This window comes from Dasypus novemcinctus, chromosome 7 (genome assembly GCF_030445035.2).
Source record: "Dasypus novemcinctus isolate mDasNov1 chromosome 7, mDasNov1.1.hap2, whole genome shotgun sequence".
Lineage (NCBI taxonomy): Eukaryota > Metazoa > Chordata > Mammalia > Cingulata > Dasypodidae > Dasypus > Dasypus novemcinctus.
Window position 1 is genome coordinate 68916215 of NC_080679.1, and position 20749 is coordinate 68936963.

At 37.2% G+C, this 20749-nt stretch overlaps 1 protein-coding gene across 1 annotated transcript in view; it reads left to right on the forward strand.

Annotated features, from left to right (window-relative positions):
- The first annotated feature begins 6002 nt into the window (after nt 1-6002).
- CCDC141 (coiled-coil domain containing 141) overlaps nt 6003-20749 on the forward strand; it is a 169233-nt gene continuing 154486 nt past the window's right edge. Inside the window, exons 1-2 of the mRNA XM_071216243.1 lie at nt 6003-6362; nt 8673-8795. Coding sequence (XP_071072344.1) covers nt 6261-6362; nt 8673-8795 — 225 coding nt within the window. The 5' untranslated portion in view covers nt 6003-6260. The remainder of the gene's footprint in view (nt 6363-8672; nt 8796-20749) is intronic.

Genomic DNA, 20749 nt, shown 5'->3' on the forward strand with positions numbered 1-20749 from the left:
TTGAGGCAAATGAAAATGAAAATACAACATACCAAACTTTATCGGATGCACTGAAGGCAGTGCTTAGAAGGAAATATACAGCTCTAAATGCTTACATTAATAAAACTGGAAGAACTAGAAAAAGAAAAACAAACTAAACTTAAAGTGAGTAAGAGGATGGAAATAAAAATTAAAGCAGAGATAACTGACATAGAGAATAATAATAAAAAATAAATAGAATTGGGAAGCAGACTTGGCTCAATGGCTAGAGCGTCCACCTACCACATGGGAAGGTTCAAACCCAGGGCCCCCTTGACCCGTGTGCAGCTGGCCCATGCACAGTGCTGATGCGTGCAAGGAGTGCCATGCCACACAGGGGTGTCCCCCAAGCAGGGGAGCCCAAAGGAAGGGGTGCATCCCATAAGGAGAGCCACCCAGTGCAAAGAAAGTTCAGCCTCCCCAGGAATGGCACCGCACACACAGAGAGCTGACGCAGCAAGATGACGCAACAAAAAGAGACACGGATTCCCGGTGCCGTTGACAAGAATAGAAGCGGACACAGAAGAACGCACAGCGAATAGACACAGAGAACAGATAACTGAGATGGGGGAGGAGGGAAAGGGGAGAGAAATAAATAAAAATAAATCTGTAAAAAAGTAAAAATAAATAGAATCAACATAACCAAAAGTTTGTTCTTTGAAAAGATCAATAAAATTGACAAACCTTGAACTAGACTGATGAAGAAAAACAGAGAGAAGATACAATTAAAATCAGAAGTGAAAAGACATTACTACTGACCCCACTGTAATATAAAGGACTGTAGAGAATACCATGAAAAAATATTTGCCAAAAAATTAGATAACCTAGATGAGATAGACAAATTCCTAAAAAAACAAAGAATACTTATACTGACACAAGAAGAAACAGAGGATCTCAACAAACCAATAGCTAGTAAAGAGATTCAGTTAGTCATCAAATCCCCCCCTCCCCCCCAACAAAGTAAATCCAAGGACCAGATGGCTTCACAGGGGAATTTTACCAAACATTCCAAGGAGAATTAATACCGATCTTGCTCAAATTCTTCCAAAAAATTGAAGAGGAGGGAGTACTCTCTAATTTGTTCTATGAGATAAACATTATCCCCATAGCAAAGCCAGATAAAGATAATACAAGAAAGAAAACTTACAGACCAAAATCTCTTATGACTATAGAGGCAAAAATCCTCAACAATATACTAGCAAACTGAATCCAAATGCACATTAAAAGAATTATGCCCCATGATCAAGTAGGATTTATCCCAAGTATGTCAGAGTGGTTGAAAATAAGCAAAGCAGTTAATGCCATACATCATAGTAACAGAATGAAGGGGAAAAAACCCACATGATCCTCTCAACTGGCACAGAAAAAGACATTTGAAAAAATCCAGTACGCTTTCTTGATAATAACACTTAGAAAACTAGGAATGGAAGGGAGCATCCTCAATATGATAAAGAGCCTATATGGAAAGCCTATAGCTTACATCTTACTTAATGGTGAAAGATCAGAAACAAGACAAGGATGCCCACTGTCACCACTGTTATTTAACATTGTATTGGAAATTCTAGCGAGAGAAAGTAGGCAAGAAAAAGAAATAAAAGACTTTCAAAGGAAAGTAATAAGTAAAACTTTCCCTATTTACAGATTACATGGTCCTATATATAGATATTCCTGAGAAATCCATACTAAGATTCTACAACTAGTAAATGAATTTAGCTAAGTGGCAAGATACAAGATCAACACACAAAAATCAGCAGTGTTTCTATATACTAGTAATGAACAATCAGAAGAAGAATTCAGGGGGAAGAAGTCCATTTACAATAACAACTAAGTTAATCAAATATCTAGGAATATTTTTAAAATAATAACTAAGTTTTCAAATATCTAGGAACACTTTTAGAAAAAGGTTGTAAAGGTCTTGAACACAGAAAGCTACAAAACATTGCTAAAAGAAATCAAAGAAGACCTAAATAGATGAAAGGACATTCCATGTTTATGGATTGGAAGACTTAATACTAAGATGTCAGTTGTACCCAAAGCAATTTACAGATTCAAAGGAATCCCAATGAAAGTTCCAACAATCTGCTTTGCAGATAGAAAAGCCAATCATCAAATATGTATGGAAGGGTAAGAGCCCTGAATAACCAAAGCCATCTTAAAGAAGAACAAAGTTTGGGGAATCATACTTCTGATTTAAAAGTTATTACAAAGCCACAGTAATCAATAGTGTGATAATGGTACAAGGACAGACATACAGACTAATAGAAATCAACCTTCATATTTATGGCCAACTGATTTTGACAAAGAAGCAGGGACCACTCATTTGAGAAAGAATAGTCTCTTCAACAAATGGTGCTGGGAGCACTGGATCTCAATTTGGGAAAAAAAAAAAAAAAGGAGACCCCCCTACATCACACTTAGTATAGAAATCAACTCAAAACAGATCAAAGATCTACATATAAGAGCCAGAAGTATCAAATCCCTCCAAGAAAGTTCAGGGAAGCATATTCAGGACCTTGTTTTAGGCAATGGTTTCTTGGACTTTACACCCAAAACTTGAGCAACAAAAGAAAAATATGGATAAATGTGGTGTCATCAAAATTAATATCTTGTGGCCATCAAAGTACTTTATCATGAAAGTAAAACAACAATCTACACAAAGAAAATTTTTGGAAACCACATATCTGTTAAGGGTTTAATATTCAGAATATATGGAGAAATCCTTCAACTCTACAATGAAAAGAAAAAAAAACAACAACAAATTTTGAAATAGTCAAAATCTTGAATAGACATTTCTCCAAAGAATGATTATACAAATGGCCAGAAGCACATGATAAGATGCTCAACATCATTAACACTTAGGGAAATGCAAATCAAAACCCACAATGAGAGGTCATTTCATACTCACTAGAAAACTACTATTAAAAACAAAACAAAAAAAAATTGCGAGTATCAGAGAGGTTGTGGAGAAATAGAAATACTCATTCATTGCTGGTGGCAGTGTAAAATGGTGTGGCTGCTGTGGAATAGTTTGGTGGATCCTCAGAAAGTTACTTTTAGAATTGCCATATGGCCCAGCAATCCCACTTAGCGGTATATACACCAAAGAACTGGAAGCATGGACTCAAACAGGTATTTACATACTAATGTTCATAGTGGCATTATTATAATTACCAAAATTTGGAAGCAACCCAAGTGTCCATCAACTGATGAATGGATAAACAAAATACAATGAAATATTATTAGTTGGAGAAAGCAATGATATTCTGATACCTGTGATAACATGGATGGAATTTGAAGACATCATGTTGAATGACATTAGGTACACACAAAAAAGCAAATATGGTATGATCTCTCTGATATGAAATAATTAGAATTGGCAAACTCATAAAGTCAGAATCTAGGATTTAGATTACCAGGGGACAGGGTGGGAGTAGGAAATAGGAAGCTAAGGCTTAATATTTACAGAGTTTCTATCTGGGACGATGGAGATGTTTTCTAATGGATGGTGGTAATGGAAGCACAATGTTGTGAATGTAGTAATAGCACTGAATCATATATTTGAATGTGATTAAAAGGAGAAATTTTTGGTTGCATATATGTTACTAGAATAAAATTTAAAAAAAAATTCTATGGAACTGTACAGAACAAATAGTGAGCCCTAAGTTAAACCATGGACTGTAGTTTATAGTACAATTATAAAAATGTGCTTTAATTAACTGTAACAAGTGTACCACACCAATGCAAGGTTGTATATGGGAATCTTATTTTTCATGCATGCTTGTTCTGTAAACTTACAATTTATCTTTGAAAATAAAGTGTCAAGGAGGAAAAACTCTCCTTTCAACAAAGGAAAGAGGAAGCAGAGAGAAAAGGAGAAAAAATGATTCAAGTCTTTTGAATATTTTAAACCATGAATTTGAATTCAAAATTTAGAAACCACTTAAATTCATGTTGCAGTTTGCATTATTGCTCATTTACACCAATGTAGAAAACATTTTCTTTATTCAATACTTTGGTCTGCTCCAACTAATTAATAAAAGGAAAGGTCATTTACCAAAAGAAAAGATACTAGCTTTGTTGCCAAATAGCTGGACTAATCTTTTAACAAAGTCTTAAATATTTCTAATTCCCTTTGCCTTTAAACCTTGCAATTAATCACACTTTCAGTCATGCTCTCTCTTCCCATTTCTCATCTCCTTTCCCCTTCGGCCTGCCCTCCAATTCCAGACATTCCATTCTGCACTCTTCTCCCCTTACACAATCTTCCACCTTAAGTGCGGCTTTGTGGGCATAGACACTCATTTCTTAGCTCAAGGTCTTTGTAACCTCCTGCCAAAATATGTTTCCTTCCTGAGTGCCCTTATGCAACTTGTGGCACATACTGAGTTTCTAGCAATAGGATTAACTTTGGGTAAACTGTACTGTGTGTTTTGGGAGCAGGTCATTGTTTGCTGTTCTGGTTGGCAAACTACACAATGACTTAAGCAATGCAACTCTGGACATTTTAGTTTAGGATAGTCTGTGACAGAGTTGTCAACTCTTGCTTTTTCTTGGGGACAATTAGCTAAACACTGGTTGTAATCAGTTTGTTTTGGTTTGTTTGGTCTTTTAATAGACCAGCTATTTGCTTAAGCAGAAGGAGCCTGCTTTCACCATGCTTGGTTGGGTCTGCCTTCTGCAAACTCTCCATCCCTAGCATTAAATAAAGTGTTTTATAATCTTTTATGAATTGTGGCATTCCTTGGGATCTGCTCTCCTGAACTTGCTCCAACTGCTCACTTGATGGTGTGGATGAAGTTCATGAGCACAGGAACTGGGATTCAGGTATAGCTTCCATCTCGCTGGAAGCCACAGGCAGATGCTGAGAGTGGAGGACTTGGGTCATGGCTACACAATTGCAGAACAACCATGACATGCTCTGGGAAACAGCAATAGCTGCTGAACAGCAAAGAAAATATAAAAACACTTTTCGCCTTTGACTCAAGAGTATTTTTGTGAACCTTAGCAAAACAATGCAATGGTGCTAACTCAGTCTCCTAAACATCAGTCCTGAACTTTTAAATTGAGCTAAGGGGCTTAACAGCAAGTAGATTCATTTAACTCTGTTTATTGCTATAGCCTCCATTTTGGCTTTGTTCCAGAGATTTCTGATGGCTCCAGCAGCTTTGGAGTCAGTGTCTTCAACATGTTTGCATCTGACCTGTGACCTAAACTTCAGTGTTATTTTCAGCTGTTCTTTGACAGGGAATCCAACAGCTGCTCTTTAATACCGCAGACAACTTTTGACACACACTGAGTTTCTAGCAATAGGATTAATCTGCAGTTCTTGGGCTCTAATTCAAACTGGCTATAATTTTCCTACTCAGGGGGGGGAAAATCCAAAGTACAAGTTCAATATTAACTTTTAATTGAAAAAAAATTTATGCTTCAATTAATTTGTAGGTAACTACAAAGTGTATTGCTTATTAATAGTTGTGATACTGAATTTGAAAGCACTGTTCAGTTGGGCACCTGGTAACAAAGAAATCCTAAAATGATAGATATCTATTATGAATATTGGTTGAAGTTTTAAAAAATTTTTTTAAATGCCTCTAAGAAAATTGGGGCTCTGAGGAAATGTGACCATTCTGTATAAATTTCATTTGGCAAAGGCAGTAAGTTTTAGAGAAGCAAATTATTCTAAACATGTGTTTTAAGCAATTTTTTCCCCCCACTTAACCCTAAAACAAATACCAAGACTTTTTAAAAAGTACGTTTTGGTCATTTTCTTTGCCTGCATTAGGTAGACTTCAAAAAACTTGAAAAAATTGATTTCCAGACCAGTGTTTTAAGTCCAAACTTACAACTATAGATTCAATGGAAAAACTAATTCGGGTGTTTAGAATGAATTTTTTTTTTTCCATTTCCTATCAAGCATCAGATGATAGGCAGAGCTCAAAACTGTCTTCCACATTTAAGATAATAGCAAAAATAACAGGCAGCTTAATGTTACCATACTAGGGGTGTGTCGATTCTCTCCTGTGCTCTCCTCTCTCTCTTATGATAAACTCAATGGGGTTGTCTATTTTTAACCTCCTGTTCTTTCCTTTTGGCAGAGTAATCAGTGCAAGCTGAGCTCTTTCCCTGAATGAATCCAAGTAACCCTGATGGTTGCCCTCTGAAATGACCAGCAGACACACATCTGTATGAAGAGGGTGCCCAAAGTATAAACTGACCACTAGAAACTCTGCTTCTAAAGTATTATGTCCAGCCAAGGAAGTCCTGGTATGGCGTTTTCTACAACAACAGTCAGTTCAGTAGCTGTTCAGGCTGGGAACTCCAAAATCGTTATAGCTGTCATAAAGGTAAGTAACTACTTTCTTTTTTCTGTGTGGCTCTGGGCTTCTTGCTGTGTGTCAATAACCCTAAAGAACAGTCCAGGCAATCGGCAGTACACAGCATGTAGAAGACAACGTTTTTATCTTTAAACCAGCCGCTGAGAGTAGCCTCTACTAAGCTTTAGCCATTTACTAGTTTCTCTTTCCTTTTAGTCAAAAACATCTACAGCATATACTTTCTCCACCATATACTTTCAATTCATTTTTTTAAAAGACGAGTCATTTGTAGGTAAAATGTTCATGATTGCCAAATGAGAAGTCAGGTGGACCTGTGAAATGCTTATGATTTTTGAAGGGTGGGTGAGATAGAAGAAGGAGGAGGAAGATACTGGCAGATGGGGGGTGGCGCTGTTTTCAACATGATGGAGAGCAGGGAACACCTAGTAAGAGGTCTGACATGCACCATCCCACAGCACTAGTTTTGATTTGGTTAAAGCACTACGAAATCCTTGTCACATTGTTGGGAGAACAGAGACCCTGCCAGCCAAGGTACAAAGGGCATGTGTCAGATTCGCTCTTAACAGCAGGAAGTTGAAGCTGCTTGAGGTTTAAGGTCGTAGTACATTTTCTATCAAGTAATTTGCTCACTTGCAAAGATGACCACACATCTTTAGGTTAAAGAAGGCTTCCGTGATTTTATTCCCTGTGAAAACACCCTGCAAAAACTTCTGAAGCATCAGGAGTTTTTAGACAATTGTTTAGACATTTCACCACCCAAAGAATTCAGTGTTTACTGAACAGAATCCCTACAAACAAGCTGGTATTTACTAGCCATTTACTTCCAGAGCCCCACCAGCCTTAATTCAATGGTCTTTCTGACCTTTGTTTAGAGCATGGACAACAAGGCCTATTTAATTTAACATAGTTGCTTCAAATTTTATGGTAATGTGAAAATTCATAGCTGAAAACAGCACTTGAAATTGAGTAAAATGATTCAATCTAGATGCATAGAATGCAAAGAGTTCCTACCAAGGCCGATGCTCCAGTGCTTTGGAGACTTGGCCCCCACGTAAACAGGACCCTGCTCTCTAATCTTTTCAAAGGCAATGAGGTGGACGAAAGGAAGTCCGAAGCAGAAGTAGCAAAAATTGATAATTTGCTTGTGATTTAATGAGTAACTGCAAATTTCAGCAGTGTGGGATAAGAGGCAAATACATTGTTGAAAGCAGTTAATGTTTCTTTTCCTGAAGTATAAAACATTCTTAGAGCAGAGTGAGGAAGAGTGCTCAGGGAATAAATTGTAAAAGCATAAGAAACCAATTAAAAGTAAGAAAACAAAAATTATACTGGAAACTACTTTATTTCACCTGAATTCTGTTTTTAGGACTGCCCCCCGCCCCAAATCCCAACTCCCTTACCTCATTGCCATCTCCAAAGAAAATAAACTCTAAGCCGCTCAAAGTGGAAAATCCAACTTAAAGGAATAGCAGTGTCAGTAACTGATCTATATGGGCCTCTAGTTTCTTGTCTCAGGCACTAATTATATTCTAGAATAGAAACACAATTTTCTTATTTCTCATTAGTAATTCAGTTATCCATGTGCATGTGCCTGTTAGTGGTTCCTCTTGCTTAATCAGTTGTTGCCTTTTAGAAAAGCAATTTCTCAGGAAATGTAACATGAATTATGTCTTGGAGCATTAAAGAGTCCTGAGTGTGGAAAACACGTTAACTGCATTCAAATGGCAGTTGTCATATGCATCTAATTTTACTGACATTTTTGTATACTTTATTGAATAGTCAACAACCAAAGTTGGAAAATGTTATGTTTTATCTTTGAAATAAGATAAAAATCAATTGCTTCATCTGATGTTTATTTTTTATTTTTTCTGGTTTAACCAGCAAGACCAAATGCAAAGACACTGATCAGTCTAAATTATACTTACTTAAACTTTCCCAAATGATGCAATTTGCATCCCATGTCCTTAAATGAAATCTCACTATTTTTATCGAGTTCAGTTTTGCACATGAGAGAATATACAAATGTGTGAATTACTCTGTAATTTTGTAATATTAAATAATATGTAATCTATTGCACATGCTACTTGTTTGAAAAATTTTAATTTAAATATAATATGCCAAAAAAAGAAGAATTTGCCCTAAGAATTTTAAAAGGGTATTTATATTAGATCTTTTATGTTTCAATTTAAGAAAGGTCCATCTCTATTTAAAGAATGAAGTGTTCACAGTATAAGTGTAATTTTGTTTTTAAAAGGAGAAGATTAAAGAGGAAGGAAGAAAGGGAATAAAAAGTGCATTTTATTTCATTTTTATTTTTAGTGTGGCAAATGGGTACAACTTCAGTTGGCTGAATCACAGCCCAATCTTTTAGAAATTGGAAGCAGTCAAGATGAAACCAAAAAACTTCTTGAGGATCATGAACTTCTTTTGGCCAAACTCAAGGTAAGGTATTAAGATGAGACAGATACAAAATTAAAGAGAAATGAGAAGCTATTTCTTATATTTTCTCAGGCTTCCTTCTTGTGTCACTGGCTTCATGGCCATTTTAATATGGTGCCAGATAGATAATGGAACGGCACTACAGTTATTTATGAGCAAACGCCAGCATGGGAAAGAAGTAACAGTATATATTTTTAAATTTTCCCTAACGTGATAGAAAATATGGAGTGATAATATTTTCACTATGGAGAAATAAGAACTTTTTTCCCCCTGACTGCCTTAGTAAAAAAAAAAAAAAAATCCATCATTTTTCCATTTCATGCATTATTCTGTTAAGTTATAACAACAGATCCAAACTTCCCATCGTTAACGATACCTGCTGGCAAGAATAATTTAGAGGCTTTTTGGATCCCTGTTGAACTATCTGAAATGTCTCATTTTGTGTTTAGTATTAAGAATGCATGATACCAAATGTTTTTTAGTAAAATCAGGCTTATTAGTTCATATATGTTGTAGTGATTTAGTTAAGAATCTGAAAATAATATTGGTTTAAGACTGGCAGATAAGATATGTAATCACGGCCAGCCACATAACTTGTGGGGTCCAGCGCAAAATGAAAACATGACGCCCCTTGTTCAAAAAGGAGGGTAAAGCTATCCCTCTCTTGATCTGCTATGGTGTTTTTCATTTGCTACTTATTTTATTTTATTTTTTTAATATTCCTCTTTTTTTTTTTTTTAAGATTTATTTATTCCTCTCCCCTACCCCTTGTCCCCCAAGTTGTCTGCTCATTGTGTCCATTCGCTGTGTGTTCTGTGACGGCTTCTATCCTTATAGTGGCACTGGGAATCTGTGTCTCTTTTTTGTTGCGTCATCTTGTGTCAGCTCTCCGTGTGTGCGGCACCATTCCTGGGCAGGCTGCACTTTCTTTCACACTGGTTGGCTCTCCTTATGGGGCGCACTCCTTGCGTGTGGGGCTCCCCTACGCGGGGGACACCCCTGCGTGGCAGAGCACTCCTTGTGCACATCAGCACTGCACATGGGCCAGCTCCAAACAGGTCAAGAAGGCCCGGGGTTTGAACCGCGGACCTCCCATGTGGTAGACTGATGCCCTATCCACTGGGCCAAGTCTGCTTCCTTTATTTGCTATTTAATGTCTAGCTCCTTCAGGCACAGGGATACTGGCAGAGCAGTGCCAATGCTCACTCCTTACAGGTGCCCAGGACCTTGCTCCATGATTATGTGCACAGGGCACATGGGCTCACTCCCAACCCTGAACGCCACAGCCAGATCTCCTCTGAGAAGAGCGGGTTGTGGTCACGGGGCGGGCTTGGAGTGGGAGGGTGCATACAGGATGGCCGAGAGACCCTATACATGGGAGGCAGAGGGGGTGTTCCAGGCAGGACCATATTAGCTGAGGCCCATTTGACTTCACTTACAAAACACACGTGCAAAGATAGAAGTGTTAAGGATTTTGAAACAGACACAGTAGAGCATTGAACCCCAAGTGGGCTCCCCTTCTGAGCAAGGAATCCTGTGATGCAGTGGGCCCCGTAATAACTCTCATAGGCACAAGGATGTCTTCACTAAAATCAAAGAGGTTTGATGAGCATTCAAAAGACTGCAGTTACTGGGATACTTTATGTTTTCAGTGCTTTAATATTCCTGGCTTCATTGAACGTTTAGGCTGGAATTTACATTTACTTTCTAGATTTAGATACAGATCTCATCTACTTCTGATTCTTTGGTAGACAGACAGACAGACAGACAGACAGACAGACAGATAGATAGATAGATAGATAGATAGATAGATAGATAGATAGATAAAGAGATACAGTAGTTTTCTGATTAGACAAAGTAATTGGAAAAAGTAATTGGGTTTCAGACTGAGAGGTTGAAGAAAGAAATAATACTGGGGAAGGTGGCCTTTAGAATCCAGAACTTATTCTCCTCTTAAGATGTCTCCTAGCTCTGGGATGTCTTTCAAGGTAGAAATCTCTGGTCACCAAGAAGTCCTTTGTATATTGAAAAACATTACTGGTGAAAGAGCATTGAGCCAGGAAACAAAAGACCTAATGTTTAGTTATAGTTATACCACTAACCAGAGAAATTCAGCTAACAACTCAAAAAACAGTAAACTCTTCAATCTCCAATTCCATGAACTGTGTAAATCCAACATTTCCTACTCCCACCCATTCCTAGAGTACTGTCTCATGGTCCCCTGTGTCCCAGCTCCTTCAGATACAGCTGCCAAATAACTTTGCTGAAGTTAACTCTTCCCCAGATCCCACTAATAATTCATGCCCAGCCCATTTTTAGGTTCACTGATGAATTGTGAGTGATGGGGAAGTTCATTCTGGGTCTCTCAGGCTACCTCTACTCTCCCCCCACTTTTACTCTGTTCACGGCCTACAACTCCAGGGAGAATGCTCTCCTAGGTGGAGCAGTTCAACTCTCCTCAGCACCTATGTTCAAATTTGCATGCCTATCTCTATTAAGGAGCTCAGCTGGAAAAGGGTTTCCATTTAGCAGGATCTGTCCTCCTTGGAAGGTGCTTAAGTTTCTAGATTATAAACATGCTGTTGTCCTTTTTGCCACTCTTCAGGCTATGAACTAACCATGTAAGTCCTCTGGGTTTCCAGTTTCTATCTGTAAACTGAGGGGCTAGGACAAACCAAAGCTTTATATCTATAATGGGTCTTACAGTAAGATAGCATGGGATCACAGTACCATTCTTCCCCTCTATATTTGGGGGTAAGAACATGAGGTCTTGAATGGAAAGGCTTATGGGAAGCCTCTAGCCAGAACCCTCTCAATGCCCATTTCCCCTACCCTCCCCCCCACGCCAGCTCACCCACTACCATCAACCCCCAAGAAGTTTTAACTAGTAGCAGCAACTTACAAATGGAACAATCCCAATGTTATTGACAAAAGAAAAAAAAATTTATCAAGATTCTGAGGTATGTTCCAGAATGGCTGACAAGAGACAAAAATCGCAAAATGTGAATTCCGTCTTGCAAATGGGAAGATCAATACTTCAACCAGTTATTATGCCGTCAGGTAGGCACAACCTTAACCTGTGGCAGAATATTATAGGATCAAAGTTAGTTTTAATATGAGATTTTTGAAGGCTAGAATACATCAGTAGTTCAATAAGCCAATAATAATTAATGTTTGTTTCAGGCCTCCTCCTCTGCACAGGGAACTCCAATTTATCTAATTACAAAGAAGAAAGCTCACTAAGGGGTATTGGGAGAGTGTAGGATTCAGTGCTGAATCCACTGTGATTTGGGCAAACCAGTTAGCCTCTCTGGTCTCAGGGTCTTTATTTTTTAAATTATGAGAATAGCAGTTACCATCATTTTACCTAATAAGGAAATTTGAAGGAGAAATGTGATCATGTATGGAAGTGCATACTGCTTTTAAAAGAAAGACTGGCACAACTGTTATATAAATAGTGAATATATTAGAGTAATTTAGATAATTAATTTGTTAGAAAAGGTATGCCAAAAAAAAAGTTATCTCAAGCCCTAGTAATTTAAACTAATGGGAAAAATTGAGGCAACACAAATTTTATGAGCATTTCTAGGGTTGGTAATGTCTATTCCCTGGAGCTCTTATTTTCCTTTCTGCAATGTACTAAGCAGTTCTAGTGGATTGTCCAGAGGAAAGATATTTTCCTACTTTCAGTGGTAAAAACATAATCATGTGGAAAAATCACCAATTCCCTAAAGGCATCCAAATTCCCAGACCACATTCAAATTACTTCTAATGAAAAAGAAGAAATTAGGGAAAGAGAAGAGGGAGATTTAAGTCAGGTAAAGACTATCTGTCCATGGCCTCTATTCCCATGACATCTGCAGGCACAAAGCCATTTAAGGAGGAAGAGTGGAGCTGGAAATGCCTTAGGGATGTGGCTAAGAACTTCCTCTCCTCAGCACTTGTCTTTCAACTGCATTACTGTTGTCCAAAGGAATTAAGACTATAAGAATGAAGAAAACCTCCCGACCACCAGTTCCTGTATTTGTGGAGATGCAATATTTGGTATTCAGTGAAGAATGAATCTTTAAAGCATAAAACAGTAAAAAATTTCACCTCTTATTTAACTTTCATAAATCTATTGTTTCCCTGATATTGACTAAATCTGTGACCCAATGAATGCCTATTTTAGTACTATTTTTGTTTACTTAGCTAGAATTGAATGCACTATAAATAAATTATGTTAGTAGTAAAGCTTAAAGTCTTATTAAAACTTGCCTTATAAGAGATAATGATGTTTTCTACTGTTACTCTGAGGTATTTGCCTAAGGATACATTTTAATAAAGTAAAACTATGTGATTTGAATTATATATCTTTCCATATTATAGTAAATTTTATAGCATTTGCATTGTGAATGTGATAGAACCATTTAAAGCAATAATGGAAGAAGACTAGCCTGTTTTACATTATCTTTGTCATAGTAGTGTTTCTCTATTTCCCGGTGTTCTATAAACTCACAAGTTAGGCAATTCTGCTCTCACAGAACTGTTGGGGAAGAAGCTTCCATCCATCTGGGCTCCTCACTTTCTTCTCCCTGCAGAAGTGAGGTGGAGTATGCACCTAATTGGGGAGACTGGGGAAGGAGCCTCCACCATAAGGATGACAGCCTCAGGGACTCTCTCCCACAGGATCCAGGTTCTCCCCTTGCTCTACTTCTGCTGACCTGGACAGACATCCCTGCCCGGGAAAGGCAGGTCACAGTCTGCCCAAGGCAGCCAGATGTGCGTCTGTGCCTCAAAACCAACTCCCACAGGCAGGTCCTGAGCCCTAGATCTTAGGGAGAAAAACTAGAAAGCCAAGTCAGCCCCATCCTCCAGTCCAAGTTTACCATTAATAAGAACAGATATTTTGAGCCATATTTGTCCCTAATGTCTATTTCTCAATTGGTTTGGAATCTGGAGAGGAGAGGGGTGTGATTAGTTGACACCTCCCAAATTTGAATACTTAACTAACTGAAGGTTCAAAGGGGTCTGTGTTTTAGTGTTCTGTATATATGAAATTCCTGTCTCACTTTTCTCTGATCATTTTGAAGAAGGTAACAGGAATAAGGCAGGAGTTGTAGGGGAGTGGGAACTGGGAGATGGTTTCATTTCTCTTTCAGGCTTTTCAAAATGGAGAGTGAGTAAAGACACAATAACAGCCTTGGAAAACATTTTCCATCAAAAACAAAAGTAACGTTCTCTTCAGCTATGAAACAGCAGAAGTTCCTGGTGATTTTTCCTGCCCACTTGGCACTTTCTTAGTATACAAGGGTGTTTCCTTTCCCGGATGTTAAATTCCGGTGAGTAGTAGGGAGCAGTGGAGTGATCAGGGGACTCAAACTTGAATAGTATTCCTCAGGTTTGCAAAGTGCCATGGATGATCTTGTAAAATAGTTTTTGTGAGTGGAAGTGATAGAAATTGGCTTAAGAGTGTCTAGAGAGTCCATGACAATAGATTTCCCAACCATGGGGTTAAGACATATTATACTGCATATAATTTCTTACCAATTCAGCCTAAGCAGGAGTTCAGAGTATGACCATATCTGATGAACTATTTATATGAGTTGATTTTCTAGAGGGGAAGGGATTATATGAGTAACAAATTTCATAGGGACTGAGGGTAGAAAGCATCCTGTTCTGGCATGGCAGCCAAGGTGAGATTTCTATGCATGAAAGCAAGGTACACATAATACTTTGTGACCAGGACACAGAGTCAGGGAGAGAGAGGGGCATCCTCTACATTTCTGCAAGGAACAGAACATAGTTTGGATGTGGCAAGTACTGATGATTCTTGCCAATTTTGGAAGGACCCAGGACACAGGAAGATTATGGTAGATCACAGGTTACTGTAAATCCTTTGGCATTCCTTCTACTGAGAAGTGGGACTCTGTGACAACTGTGACCAATAGAATACAGCATAAATGATGCTGTGCCACTTTCTAGGCCCAGGCCTCAAGAGTTTCAAGAATAGTCACTCTTGGAACACAGTCAACTTGGGAGGAAGTCATTCATCACAGCAAAGAGGCCCATAGGAGACTGGGGCTCCCCAGTAACGGCCCTGACTGAACCCAGCCAAGAGCCAACTGGCCAGGCATGTGAGTGAGCCATCTTGGAAGCAGATTCTCCAGCCCCAGTTGAGCTGCCCAGCTGACCTGTGGGGAGCAGAGCAAGTCTTTCCCACTGTGCCTTGCACAAATTGAGGTTTTTGAGCAAAATAAATGGTTATTGTTGTTTTAAACCACTAGTTTTGGGGATGTTGGTTACACAGAAATAAATAACTGGGACAAAAGGCTGCAGCACTGGTAGCATCCTCAAGGGACTTTGAAGGCAGCACTCAATGACAAACATAGGCAGAAGAAAGCAAGAGATAGGGAGGAAGAAGAGAAGTGTAACTCAGACTCTCTAAAATGAAAAAAGGCATGATAGCACTAAATAATAGCAAGAAGAAAATTATGATTTGTGAATGATTTATAAATTATGAATGAAAACAGATTCAAAACATATATATATATATGTTTTAAATCTGTTTTCATATATATATAGTGTCCTATTAGTCCATTTGACTTGCATTCTGATACAATTTCTTGATCAGGAAGAAAAGATGAGTCATTCTATTTCAGCACGTAGGGATAGGCACAAAATGTTATGGGTGCATTTTGGAAGGAATGAGTAATTCTGCCAGGGAAGCCAGGGACAGCTCAACAGAGAGAATGATTTTTGAGTTGTCCTAAAGATGAATATGAGCTTTCTAGACACCGTAGACCAATGAAATGGACAAAAAATGGGCTGACAGAACAATATTTGTAATTCATATGACACTTAAAGGGTTATAGTCCTTCATTTTGATAATAAGGACAAATACGCCAATAAAAATACACAAAGAATATAGTAGACACTTCACAGAAGTGGGGCAAATCACCAATAAACTTGTGAAAAGATGTTCAACATCAATAGTAGCCTGAGTAATAACACTAAACAGGTATACCATTATTTACCTAACACACCATTGAAAATTAAAAATATTAATAACATCCAGTGATAGTGAGAGTTAATAAAAATGTCAGTCTACTATACTGTTAGTGAGACTTTGAATTTGATGCAACTATTTGGGAACCTGGAAAGTAATAAAATGTAAAATGCTCATGCTCTGTGACCCAGCAACTCACTTCTAGGAATCTATCCTTGGAAATGAAAGCACTAGTAGGGATAAAGATAAGAAGATGCTTTTATGGTGGCCTTTTTTTCATTTTGTTTTGTTTTGTTTTGTTAGGTACCAGGGCCAGGGATTGAGCCCAAGACCTTGTATTTGGGAAGCTGGCATTCAACCACTGAGCCACATTGGCTCCTCTGAATTGGTTTTTCATTTGTTTGCTTGTTTGTTTTTGTTTTTTCAGGAGATAACGGGGGCCGAACCTGGGATCTCCCATGTGGGAAGCAGGTGCTTAATTGCTTGAGCCACATCCACTACCTCTTGTTTTTATATGCCTATCCTAACAGGAAACAATGTCTTACAATGGGGGAATAAATTTATAACTTGATAATTTATGCTTCTGTCATGAAGCATATGGAATATGATGCTGATGCCAGATTTCTTGTTTGTAACATCATAAACTCATGTGTTGTTGGGTTTTATGCACCAAATACTTTTCCATTGAAACCTGGGTCAAAGGCCAAGATTACAACTAGCATTTTTGAGATCATGAGCCCATAACCTCTAGGCTATTAATCGTTTGTTCAGAAAATATTTCTTCTTTAAAATACAAATCTACCACCAAAAATTTTCCATGGAAAGTAGAATGCGGAGTTCTCACTACTAATTACAGAAAAACTCTAAGGTTTGGCCTGTCAGGAAGAACTGTGACGGAACAAGAAATGCAAACTGGGTGGGAAGGGGAACGGGGAAGTAAGGTGGTAGCACAGACCTCCTTGCCCCCATTCTTCAATGTTTCCTATTGATATTAAATGTTAAGATAAAAAGTATACCATTTGAATTCTATTCAGAGGGCAACAAGTCCTTCTGCTCTAGAAAAGACATAATGTATATTCAATCAAGAGTCGGGGGAGAAGTTGTTTGGTCTATTTTGTTTTCTGTTTGAAGTTACTGTGACTCCTGACAGATTAGCCATAGCCAGAATGCATCTTTTCAGAGCTATAGACTTGATTTTAGATGTACAATAATGTACAAATATATAAAACTCAAGAGGTTTTTAAATGATCTGCTTATATAATTCTTATGACTAGCGTTCTAGCTATTAGTCCTCTGTGAATAAGACAAACTTCTTCAGATTCTGTAGATAGCACAGTCCTCTATATGATCTGTATCTCTCTCCTATCACGCATTTGAGCTTCAGGGACATGAATAAGATTGGAAATTTTGTCTTTTTTAAAAAATTGTCTTAAAATTAAATCCTGGTTCCAGTTCCGGGAAAGATGGAATAAACACATTCCACCCTATCTCCAGGAAATGGAACTCTAAACCCTGGGCAGAATGCATGCATGCTTAGGAAGCAGGAAAACTAACAAATACTAGCAAGTAGGTTAGGGAAAGAGATCAGAATTCCTCGTACTACCAAACCTGCCCTATTCTCAACCCCCACTATAGCTCAGCCTGGATTCAAAGGCAAACCAACACCCTAAAATGTGCACCAGGAATGGACAGAAAAAAGCTCCAAAAAAGTCCTGTCTTTCAGGTCTGAGAAATAGAAAGGGAACTCCCAACCATCAAAGAGACTAGGAGGAAATTCCTTGTTTTTGTTTTCGTTTGCTTTTTTCTCCTGTCCCAGCAGATGCCATCCGGTAGTGGCCGTGGTGATGGTGAAGGGGCAGCCAGGCCCGTGCCTAAACCTCTGAGAGGAAAACACCTCTTTCTGACCACAGACCTATGTTCCCTCTGAGTATGGGGTGAATTCACATTGCTTTTTTTTTTCTCCCTCTATCCTCCCTGCTGCCTGTCCCCACCCATGCAGTTGCTGGAAGTGCACAGCAGGATAGGGAAACTAAAGTTCAGTGTTCAGACAACAGGACGTCTGTCAGGCACTGAGTCAAGCTGGTGAAGTCAGATGGCAGAAAAGAAAACGCAAGAAAACAGTCTTATCTTTCAGCTCCAGAACTCATAGGGATAGATCGTTATCTATTTTGCTTAAAAGTCTAAATGCTTTATGAGTAGACAGTGAACTCAAGAACCACAAGCTTTCAGATTCAGTTTCATAGGACTTATTTTTCACTTCGAGTCAACTAAAACATATCCCAAGTTTTTACATAAATGGAACTAGAGAAATCCAAACCCAGAAGATATTCTTGACAGCTTTTCTGAAAGCCTGAGGCTCTTTGGTTCAACAATCCCATAGGCTAGTTACCTTTTATTAAGGTGTAAAGAAAATACTTTCCTAGTGTGTTACACTTGTTAGAGCAGCAATGAATGGAAATATATAATGCTAGTCACATATGTAATTTTAAATTTTCTTGTAGCCACATACAAATTTTAGAGCATAATAAACGTGTATTTAGAAAAGAATAAACTTCTTAAATCAATAATCTGTTTCTTCCCTAGGAAACTAGAAAAATAAGAACAAATTAAAACCAAAGCAAGGAATATGAAGAAAATAAAGATAATAGCAGAAATCATTGAAATTGAAAACAGAAACAATAAAGAAAATCAACAAAACAAAACCCTGGTTCTTTAAAAAAGCCAATCAAATTGATAAACCTCTAGCAAGACTGAGAAAGGAAAGGAGAAGATAAAAATTATCAATATCAGTCATGAAAGAGGGGGCATCACTATAGACCTCACAGGCATTAAAATATAATAAGGGAATACTATTAATAACTCTACACATGTAAATTCAACAACTTAGATGAAAGGGTTCAATTCCTTGGAAGTCATAATTACCAAAACTCACCCAAGAAGAGTACAAAGAAACAAGTGAAATTAATTTTAATCATATGTTTGTTTATCATAATATATCTGAAATATCATTTAACATGTAATCAATATAAAATTCACAAAATATTTTAATTATTTTTTGTACCAAGTCTTCAAAATACAGTACATACTTTACACTGACAGCATATCACAATTCATACTAGCCACATTTCAAGTGGCTGGCGGCTACCATATTGAACAGCACAGATTAAAAGAAAAGAGAAGACTAAATCTTCTGGGAGTGAAAATACTTTATTTCTTTTTTAATTCAGGAGAAGTCTGCTTTAGGAAAACAAATGTACATGGGGCCTGAACAGGAAAATTGTGAGATTTCTTCCAGGATCAAGGAATGAAAGAAAACCAGGCAAATTTTTGAAGATTAAAATGTAGTATTATTAGAAAGTGTCATAAGAGGAGTAGAAATATTTTTCTTAGTGTAATATTTTTAAAAGTATGTACACATGTAAATGTATTTGTACATGTGTTTGGTGACTATTACAATTGATTTTACTTGGAAAAAATTAATTTCTTTAAAACAAATCAATTACATAAGCAGTTTGAAACAATGAAAAGAAAACCTGGTATTGATCCATTTTAAAAGGTTGATAGAAGGCAATATCTAAATGGTAAATTGTTTGATTATGAGTTCTAGAAAACTTGTTACATGTTTCATTAATGACATTATAAGTAATTAACTTGTTCATTGTTCATCCATTGCTCAAATATTGCTCAGTGATTTCTTATAGTTATGTTGCTTAATAGTGATAATAACACAGGAGGCCAAATGCAATTCAGAGTCTAAAAACAGCTAAAAAGACTCTATTAATACTACCTTGATTAAATTTGTTTAATGTTAGTTAACAGATCATTAAAGATTGTATATTTGTTCTTTAGGTGGTAAACATACAACACCGATCATGACTCTTCTTTCTGTTAATGAATATTCATATTTTAAAAACTTGGATTAACGAGAACTTTTGCTTACTTCATTTATAAATATTTCACAAATGACTGGTTTTCCTATATGATTATAGATGATGGTCCAAGTTCTGAATAATTTACAAAAAGTAGGATGCAAATAATATTGAAAAAAATATGGTCTGTAATAACTTAAGTGCCCCACAATTTAAAAAAATTTTTTTAAAGTTTATTGAAGTATATCACACATACATAAACATACATAAACAATAAGTATATAGTAATAGTTGTGAACTTTCAGAACAAACATATGTAATATCATACAGGACTCTCGTACCTCATCCTACCACCAATACCTTGCATGGTGTTAAACATTTTAAACTAATGATTAAAAGCATTGTCAAAATATTAATACTAACCAAAGTATTTTCCCCCAGTCTACCCTATTACTATTATTATCCTTATATCATTTATCTATGAACATACATAAACAATAAGTGTATAGTACATGTTGTGAACTTACAAAGCAAACATACATAACATCATACAGGGTCCCATATAGCAACCCTCTACCAACAGCTTACATTGTCGTGAGACGTTTGTTACAAATTATGAAAGAATATTGCCAAAATCTTACTACTAATTATAATCTTTTTCTTACATTTGGTATATTTTTCTCCCAACCCACCCTATTATTATTTTTAAAAAATATTTTTATGACAGAAGTTGTAAATTTATATAACAATCATGCACATGTACAGAATTCCCAAACAACACCACTCTTTCAACACACTACACTGTGGTGGAATATTTGTTACAGGTAAGATAATATCATCTGATTGTTAACAAATCCATAGTGTACATTTGGCACACATTTTCCATACTGCCCCATTATCAACACAGTACATCTTTGGCACAGATACAAGAATATTATTACTGCTAAACATAGGCCATATGTCACTCCAGTTGTATTTTTCCCATTCTTCTTCACATTCCCACCATCCTGTAGTGATGTACATTTGCTCTAACTCACGAAGGACACTCTTGCATCTGTACCATCAACTACAATTCTCATCCACCTCTTGGTTTACCATGC